The sequence below is a fragment of the Clarias gariepinus genome, chromosome 6, assembly GCF_024256425.1.
Source record: "Clarias gariepinus isolate MV-2021 ecotype Netherlands chromosome 6, CGAR_prim_01v2, whole genome shotgun sequence".
Classification (NCBI taxonomy): domain Eukaryota; kingdom Metazoa; phylum Chordata; class Actinopteri; order Siluriformes; family Clariidae; genus Clarias; species Clarias gariepinus.
Genome location: NC_071105.1, coordinates 17,975,976 through 17,986,183, shown reverse-complemented (window position 1 = coordinate 17,986,183; position 10,208 = coordinate 17,975,976). Strand labels below are relative to the sequence as shown.

Here is a 10,208-nt window from a genome sequence, read left to right as displayed (position 1 = left end):
AGAAAGAAACACTCTACTAGGCCAAAGTGTTGCTTTAGGCACTGAACTATCAGCAAGAGTGGCCCTGACTTACGATGTCATCTGCAAGAAGATGAAGAAACATTAATGTGGGTATATACCCTGGTATAACAAGGTACCCTGTGTCAAAACCAAAGTGATCTTTCTCTGTCTATCCGTAATATGATCTGCCATTTAGACCTTAGCTTCATGTATGACACTAATACTGAAGAATAAGTTTCATAAGAACCTGAGTTTTGGCAAAAAAATTATAATTTGTCTTTTCTGTTTCTATTCTGAGATAATGCAACATTGGGTTGTGTTAAAACGAAGCTGAAATATGTGACCACATTATCATATGTCTGTGTCAATGCAAGGGAGAGTGGTCACATGACAGTGCGATCAAATCAGGATTTATCTTTACAGAACATGCCAGATAAGAGACTCCTTATAAGGGATTAGGAGATATGGTGTTAATGTTCTTTGTCTAATGACATCATAACTGGACTTTGATCTTACACACATAAAAAAAAGTTCAAGTTTATGTTTACGGTCTACTTTTTTCACCTATTTATATCAACATTGGATGTAGACTGGTAACTAAATTTAGTTCTACTTTTAATTATAAATTCATTTGCACAGTCTTACATTCTGTTTTCACGCTATGTGCTACATGCCACGAGCACTGATCTAAGTTTTATGAAAGTTTATTACATTCTGTAACATTTAATTTGTGAAATTCAATAATATAATATAATATAATATAATATAATATAATATAATATAATATAATATAATATAATATAATATAACTTCCAATCAAATGTTTGAACATACCTTTCTACATTGTAAAACTTCTTTGAATGGTTGATATTGTTAAGACAAATGTGTTATTTCACAGTTTTGAAAAAATCCAGAAAGGGACTGTAGGGAGTTTAAAGGCCTTAAGCTCTTTGCCTGCTGTGCCTCATGTGTGACAGGCTATGTGTTCTGGTCCTGTGTGTCTGGTGCTATTTAATCATTGCTAGCAATTAAGTTTTTTAGCAATATGTACTACATTGGCTTTTTGTAGGATTGATCCAGTCTGCCTGAGGCATGGTTGAGCCTTGGATACCCATGATCCTGTGAACAGTAATGGTAAATAATTGATTATCACTGTTAATGTGTTTATATTATATGGTGTTAATGTTATGACTGATTGGTGTATGTATCTATACCTTGATTCTTTATATTGATTTTTAAAGACACAGCAATATCTACCCTAGTGGGAAACAAATGGGTTAATTTAGTGCCTTTGAAGCAAATTGTCTTTATGTCATAGGAAATAAGTAACAGGTGAGTCTGACGCTTGTGTCATGCCTCATAATAAAATGTTTAGTGTGGGAGGTTTTGACAAAGCCTTGCTTAACACAACTGTAACCCATATCCTCCCTGCTGTCAGACTGGAGCAAAGGTTAAAGAATGAATGACGCAACGACACCACAGGACTAGAAAGAGAGCAAGCACACAGAATGCACTGACATTTCGAGAACGCAGTGATCTGACTGACCAACACAAGAGAGAAATTTCAGAAGAGTGATACTGAAGGAAAAAGATCCTAGATCTAAGTACATTAAGGTAAAACGTGGTCTGTACATTTGAATTTACTTATATTTAAGTAACTGATTTATCCTGTTAGGATCTCAGTGGATCCAGGGAGCTGGGCATGAGGCAATAAAGAAAAAGCACATATTTCTTATATTACCGTACAGTTTTCAGTCAATTGTACATATTTTAGTTGGTGATGTGTATTTATGATTAAAAGTTAAAGCAAAGGTGAACTTTAGAACATATCTTAAAATGAGTACAATGGTATTGTGTCCTGTATTTAAAAAAAAAAACATATTTTATTGTTTAACTTTTTTCTGTTGTTTAAAAATAATCAGATGATAAAAAATAGTAAAGCTTATATTTCTAAGCCATCACCCTTAAACTACTTATAGTACTGGTTGTACTGATTGTAGTGATATGTGAAATGCTGTTTGAGGATAGTAAGCTGTTAATTTTGCTAGCTAGAGTAGGATTAAAATGTTCTTTTTGGTTAAATTTGTACATCTATTTCTATCTTTCTCTTTATTTGTTCATCACTCCTTTTTCTATTGTCTTAGTTATTTTGGTTTTGTCGTTTTTCCAATCTCAGACACTGCTGGTTGAATAGAATGGATTACGCCAAAAAGTCTCTCAATCTGTTCTCACCTTCTCTCTCCAAGTGAGTGTCTTGCCAATATCATTACAGTATTTCCACTGTTCATTATTATAGTTAATAAAAGATGTGTACTGCCTTATCATTTTTTAAAAAGCAAACACTTCTGTATGCTCCATGTATATGTGTTCACAGTATATCTACCAGATGTGTAGCAGCCAGTGCATCTGTTCTGCCTAGTTTTAACCCGCGCCCCAGACCGTTTCGGGTCACCAACTCAGACCGCTCTGTCAAAAAAGGCATTATGGCAGATGGACTGACAGACTTACTGAACAAGGTGAGGAAAGGAGAAAGAGGGGAAGACTGAAGGATTGGGGGGGGGGGGGTTAATCAACCAATGTCCATACACTCACCTAAAGGATTATTAGGAACACCATACTAATACAGTGTTTGACCCCCTTTCACCTACAGAACTGTCTTAATTCTATGTGGCATTGATTTAACAAGGTGCTGAAAGCATTCTTTATAAATGTTGGCCCATATTGATAGGATAGCATCTTGCAGTTGATGGAGATTTGTGGGATGCACATCCAGGGCACGAAGCTCCCATTCCACCACTTCCCAAAGATGCTCTATTGGGTTGAGATCTGGTGACTGTAGGGGCCATTTTAGTACAGTGAACTCATTGTCATGTTCAACAAACCAATTTGAAATGATTCGAGCTTTGTGACATGGTGCATTATCTTGCAGCAAGTGGCTATCATATATAGTAGGTTGTAACGAGTGGTTATTTCAGTCAAAGTTGCTCTTCTATCAGCTTGAATCAGTCGGCCCATTCTCCTCTGACCTCTAGCATCAATAAGGCATTTTCGCCCACAGGACTGCCGCATACTGGATGTTTTTCCCTTTTCACACCATTCTTTGTAAACCCTAGAAATGGTTGTGCATAAAAATCCCAGTAACTAAGCAGATTGTGAAATACTCAGACCGGCCCGTCTGGCACCAACAACCATGCCACGCTCAAAATTGCTTAAATCACCTTTCTTTCCCATTCTGACATTCAGTTTGGAGTTCAGGAGATTGTCTTGACCAGGACCACACCCCTAAGTGATTGCCAAGTGATTGATTGATTAGATAATTGCATTAATGAGAAATTGAACAGGTGTTCCTAATGTATGTGAGTGTATATATATATATATATATATATATATATATATATATATATATATATATATATTATATATATATATGTATGTATGTATGTATGTATGTATGTGTCTCTTTTTCTTTCTTAATGACAGTATGTTGACATTTTAATCTGTACCAAAATATATATATAAAATTATAATATTAAATAATATTTAAATCTTTTTAAACTTTGCCAAGGAAATGAGTCACATTCTTTGTCTCTTTTGCACTTTGCCCCTCAGACGATGGATGCATTTTGTGTATCCTGCGTGGCAGGCCTGGTGCTGGACGAGGATGGGACAGGAGTCGACACAGAGGACTTTTTCCAGACCCTTAAGGATAGCACTGTGCTAATGGTCTTGGAGAAAGAACAGAAATGGACACCTCAGGTAGGTACTATTCTTGCATTTCTAGTTGCTGACACACGAACATGTACAGCATTATTTTAATAAAGAAGCACACAAGTAATATCTTAATATCCTATTGGGTTTATGTCAATACATGATCTGTTAGGTGATGATTGATTCTATGAACACAGTGTAATTATTTCATTCACTATGGCACTGCAACACAGGTATAAACTAGTAATTCCGTTTCCTTAACTCTAGACTGGCTAGCCTGTCTCAATATAAACACCATTTAGGCAGCCCACTACTCTCTCTAATTTAAACAATGTTTGTCAAACAGGTAATTTACATGCACGCTTAATTATATCTGTAATAATTTGCTGTTTCCCAAATACCATTAACCTTTGTGTTTACTTGGTTCTTGTCATGCTGAGCCTGGCACATTAGTTTATGCTTTTACCTCCTCTCTCTGTTGTCCAGCATTTACCCTCACCCATTATTTTAAATGTAATAATTTGAATGCACATTAGATTAATTATCAGAGCACCGGACCAAAAGATTAGAGGGAAAGAGGAGAGGAGGGCCATGGGGACGATTTGACCCTGCTCTTGCATTATCCATCACATTTTGACAGATACTTACAAAAGTTAAACACAAACACATATCCAGTGCTGTATTTTCACTCCATACCTTGCCTTGGGCTTTTTTTTTGATGCGTTGCACATCAGTCACTATGTTGAAACCTATGATGGTTTTGAAGGTCCTTCAAGCTCAAAATCCTTTACTGTTTTTGATTGTAGGATAAACAGCACTCCTCTGAAATATTAATGCAAAATGCCTCTATAAAATCCGTGATGTTTTTACAGAGTGGTCACTTAGGGGGTCAAGCTGCAGAACGGAAGATGAAGCATAGGAAGGATCTCGCCAAACTGACTCTTGATTTTTACAAAAACCACCCGAAGGAATTCATCGGCTGCCTGAACGTACAGATGACACTCTATGGGATGTACTCTTTGTCGTATGACCTGCAGTGCTATCATGCCAAGAGAATGTTCAGGTGAGCAAATTTATTCTTGGTCACAGCTGCACAGGAGTACCATATTCAATGATATAGTTGGTAGTCATGTTAGGAAGATATCACAATGCTTAAACGCTCTGCTACAAAGCATTTCAGCACAGTTTAAGTATCAATGAATATGAGCAAACTAATATCTTACAGACAGCATTTCAGTTTACTGAACAGGAGTTAATAATGATATAGATTTCAGCTGCTAGGAGAATTTTATTCAGCAAAGTATTTTAGTCAACCAACACAGAGACAAGCAGACAGACAGAAAGACTTGTAGGTAGACACACGGACAGACAGTCATTCCACTCAACAACTAATCAACGATGGTGCATTTTCTTGTCTCTGTGCCCACAGGGAGGCTCTAAGATGGACTTTGTTCAGCATGCAGACCACTGGTCATGTTTTACTGGGAACTTCATACTACATGCAACATCTTATTGATGAGGATGAGAAAGCTGAGGCACAACTGACTGCCTCCAGAAACATAAACAAGCCATTACAGGCCATCCAATGGAAGAAAACAGCAGCTGACCACTGAAACTAGAACCTTGGGAGTTTAAGAGGCTTGCCTTTGCCAGAGCAAATGGCTTAGAAACCACTGTGGTGTCACGTTACCTATGTTACTGGACTATAATCACCAAACCGTACATGCCATACTTTCTTTCAGAGCAAAGGGTTTTGCTATGAGAGTAACTGGAATTTACTGTACTTGTTATATGTTGCTATTTGCAAATATTAGTTTTAGATACATAGATGTGTCTGTTTAACGATGCAGATATTCATATTTATTCATATTTTTAACTGCCAAGAATTACTTACATTTGTATTGATACTGATTGTTATGCCTACTGTATTCTTTCCATGAACTTGAATTAAATATTGAATTTAAAGCTCCTAAGATTTTCACACAGTCTTTTGATCTGAGTATAGTTATGCATAGATAGCCTCAAAATGTGTGTGTGTGTGTGTGTGTGTGTGTGTGTGTGTGTGTGTGTGTGTGTGTGTGTGTACTTGTATGTGTGTATGTGCAGAATGAGAAGGGAAGGGGATGACATGCTTGTCTAACTGGCCTGGGCTGTAATTGGCCAACGAATGGGTGCTTTCCCTAATCCCACATCAGCCTGTAATTGCTTCTGAGGGAAATGTGCAAAAAATGGCCTGGTGGGATAGAGACAGAAACAGAATGTGTGTGTGAGACAGAGAGAGAGAGCGAGAGAGAGAGAGAGAGAGAGAGCATGAGAGTATTACCAGATTTAGGAAGGAGGAGAAGGAGGAGGGGAAGAGGGAGGGCATGAGGAACAGAGATAAACGAGGAGAGAAGAAATATAGAGAGATAGAAAGAAGGAAGGCGCGAATGAGAGAGAGTGTAGAAAGGCACAGCTGGAGGGAGTAAAGTGGACGGAAATGATCCCTTTCACACAGAAGAGACTGGATGACGCATTTGGATCCTGCACCCACCACTCCATACCACTCAGTGTCCTTTCCAAATCATGCCCATTCACTCGCACAACACTCCAACCACAGCCTCGCCACCAATTGGTCAGTTTGTTAGAAGCGAACTGGTCGAACAGATGACTAGACGAGTGGGATCGAAAGACTGTGAGGCACATCAAAATTGAACTATTGTTTCTGTATTCTGGAGCTAAAGTATTAATAGCAGATTACAATAAGTTAATGCTTGTCTTATCCCAAGTCTCAACTTAACTAATGTAAGATTTCTCTCTAGTTCAGGCAGCTGCTCTACATTTCTAAAGGTGCCCAGGTCCCGAACAGCCTGTAGCACATGAGCCAGGTAATCAAGGTCTAAAATCACTGAAATTTTCAAGCCTGGTGTGCGCTATTGCAGGATATAAAGATTTTTTTAAACCAGATAATTTTAACCTTGCACATGTCAGTGGTGTGTCCACGTTTTTAGACATGTAGACATGGAACCTAATTATATTTTTGACAGTCCTGCATTTGCAGGATAGCTGATTTGTTTCCCTGGGCAAAATGAATGGGCACAAAATACCATCTCTGTATATGTTTTGTACTTGTAACGTAGTTCCAATTACTCAAGTATTTTTTTTTCACATACCCATAATGTTTCAGTTGTTATTTAAAAATTCACAAGGCAGAAATGTTGCATTAAAGAGCAACAAAATTGTAATGGATCATAGAGCTCAGTGGTTAAGGCATTGGATTACAGTTCGTTATGTCTCGGGTTCAAATCCCACGACCACTATATTGTCCCTGTTGGGCCCTAGAGTGAGGCTTGTATTTTTGTTCTGTTAACGTTGTGTATAAATGTCATTGCCCATAAGTGCTGCTGAATGCGTCCACATAGACACAGTCATCTTTTTATATTAGGACTACTTCATTCTTTTTGTAGCCTATATTTTCCAAGGTTTATATTGATTAGTTTATAACAATGAATAAACCAAATATTCTGTTCATTATGTAAGCATTACCAAAAAATTCGTAACTGTGAACATCAAATAATTAACCATGGGAAGTCTGAAAAACCTAGGTGCTTTATGCTGGAAGGTCTTTGAACATATGTGCATGTGTACCAAGACCTTCCAGCTTAGAGCACCCAGGTTTTGTACTCAAATATCCTTGCAATTAGCAAAATCCATGGTGGCATAAATTTTCACAAGATCCCCAGAACCACTAGCCACAAATAAAACAGCCCCAAATCAGCCTAGTATTTCCATTAACCCTGATGATGATGTGCATTACTAAATGTTTTTTATTATTTGACTACAATATAAGAAGCCATTTTTTGCGCTAATTACACTTAATGAAGCTCAGGAGTGCCATTTTGTGAGGTGTTCTCGGGAATACTTTCTTGCAACACACAAATAGCTTGGTTTAATAAAAGTGTAAATATAGAGATGTTTCGATATGACCCTATCTTTAGGTTTAATATCTTAAAATGCTTATATAGGCTATTTCCACCCATTTTCTCATTACATAGTTTACAAAAAAAAAATAATAATTTACATTATAACAAATGAAAAAGGAATTTTACATGTGCAACTCCATTTTTAAAGCTCAGAGAAACAGAGCATGGTTAAATGCAATACTTATTGTTAATACGTTTTTAAATTGTTGTAATCAATATGATATTTCTTTTCAGAAGAAATATACATGTATCATTTGTTTTTTCTTTGTTACAACATTTTGCCCCTATTTTTATGAAGAAAATCCTAGAGGGCATGTACATGCACTGCTCATTTTTTAAGAACTTTTTGAAAAGTGTTCACATACTTTTGACAAGAGGTTTACCATATGCAAACATACACTCATCTTGTCAGACTATGTATCTATGTATGAACCTTGACTATGCTCTCAATGGTCTGTGTAAGGCTGAGTGAGGAATTCAGTTTGCAGTGCTGCAGAGAGGCGAACTAGCGTAAATGAAATGTGGCAGACAGATTGCCATCCAATTTCATCCAGTCCAAACGTGTTTCTCTGCATTTTCATAAATAGAATTTCAGGTAGCCTTAATAGAACATGTCATTTAATAACACTTATTCTCCCAATATAGATATATTATCAAATGCCATAATAGGTCATTATCCAGCATGACCCAGAGGTCTAAGAGCAAATCCAAGCAATTTAATATTAAAATAGCAAGAAAGAAGAAATCTGAACCTAATCACTTTTCACTCTTAGGAATGTTAGCGCCAAAACAGGGACATAGGTGATATAGCCTTAATAACAATACCAACAAAAGGGTCCTGCGCACCCTATAGTGAAGGAACATCTCACAATTTCATGGTCCCCAGTTCTCATGGTCCTGAGCTCTCGAAACTGACACTCAGGGTTCACAGGTTCACCGATTTTGTGTTTCATTTCAAAAAACACGAAGTTAGAAGTGTGTCCCATCCAGGTTGTATTCCTGCTTAACCATGACCCTGGGGGTACATGGACTAGCCCTTAGGTACCCTGAAGAAACAAACTCGAGACTCTTTAAGAAGTCGTAGTTAGACTATTAGTACTATACTATGCATGCTACTATTAGTAAATTAGTTCTAAAGATGTCTTTGTTTTTAATATTACGGATTTAATTGTTACTGAAGATGTCCCAATTTAATCTTTAGTCCTTCAGTCCTACCTGTGCCCAGCTTAAGGATTAGGGACCAGGAGCAAATTTTCATTCAATATGAATGGATGAATTCAAACAGGGGGTGACATATTTGTCTTGGGTGATAGAAAACAACTTAAGAAACAAAATTTTACAGAAGAAATGACATCTGTTCTTTTGAATAGATTTTCTTTGTGGATGTCACCGCACTGAACAGCTAATTATGAAGGTTAGCCAATACATTACTGCACTGTCACTTTCGGTTTATATTGCACTGCTTCATTCAATATATATCTTTGCACCTCTATAACTTATGTTTATCATTGCATTAATGGATATTCCACCCATATTTATTCTGTATATACTGTAATTTATATATGTGCATATGCAATTTGTTATTTGAGCATGTTATCTTCTTGATATGTCTATAGTCCACTGCACATTGTTTGCAGCTATACTTTACAGTATATATACTATATTGCCAAAAGTATTCGCTCACCAGACTTTAAATGCATATAAACTTGAGTAACCTCCAATTCCTAATAAATAGTGTTTAATATGATCTTGGCTCACCCACAGGGTTTAGGAGTGTGTTTACGGGAATTTTTGACCCTTCCAGAAGTGCATTTGTGAGGTCAGACACTGATGTAGGCCTGGCTCACAGTCTCTGCTCTAATTCAACCCAAAGATGTTCTGTGCAGGCCAGTCAAATTCTCCCACACCAAACTCACTCATCAATGTCTTTATGGACCTTGCTTTGTGCACTGGTGCACAGTCATGTTGAAACTGGTGTGAGGTTGTTTTTCAGTCATTGGGCTCAGCCTCTTCGCTTCCAGTGAAAGGAACTCTAAATGCTTCAGCATACCAAGACATTTTGGACAATTTCAGCCTCCCAGCTTTGTGGGAACAGTTTGGGGCTGACCCGTTCCAGGGGAGTGAATACTTTTGGGAATATAGTACTGCACCTTTTGTACATAAGGATGCATACCATCATTTACCACTTTTGTTATTTGTTGTAAATAGGTAACTTATGCACTTCTGGTTGGATGCTAACTGCATTTCACTGGCTTTGTATACAGTATGTTCTTTGCACAATGACAATAAATTGAATCTAGTCTAATCTAATCTGATCTAATTTAATCTAATGTAATCTTATTTAAAAAGTAATTCTAAGGACAATTACCACAAGCATAAAATGAATTAGATGCGTACACTTTAATGCGGAATTAGCATTTTTTTTTTTTTTTTGGAAAGAATGAAACAGAGCATATCCTACTGTTGGACAGTTTGATGAGATGCCTCCGGGACACTTGACCAGCCACAATACATGTCAATAAGGCATTTTTCCCCTTT

At 37.1% G+C, this 10,208-nt stretch overlaps 1 protein-coding gene across 1 annotated transcript; it reads left to right on the top strand.

The window, feature by feature from the left end:
• Positions 1 to 1,496: 1,496 nt before the first annotated feature.
• On the top strand, positions 1,497 to 5,665 carry cidec (cell death inducing DFFA like effector c). Its single transcript, XM_053499179.1, has 6 exons — positions 1,497 to 1,614; positions 2,177 to 2,245; positions 2,375 to 2,516; positions 3,610 to 3,756; positions 4,581 to 4,771; positions 5,138 to 5,665. The coding sequence occupies exons 2-6, from the start codon at positions 2,196 to 2,198 to the stop codon at positions 5,319 to 5,321; spliced, it is 714 nt and encodes a 237-aa protein (XP_053355154.1). The 5' UTR covers positions 1,497 to 1,614; positions 2,177 to 2,195; the 3' UTR covers positions 5,322 to 5,665.
• The last annotated feature ends 4,543 nt before the right edge of the window (positions 5,666 to 10,208 follow it).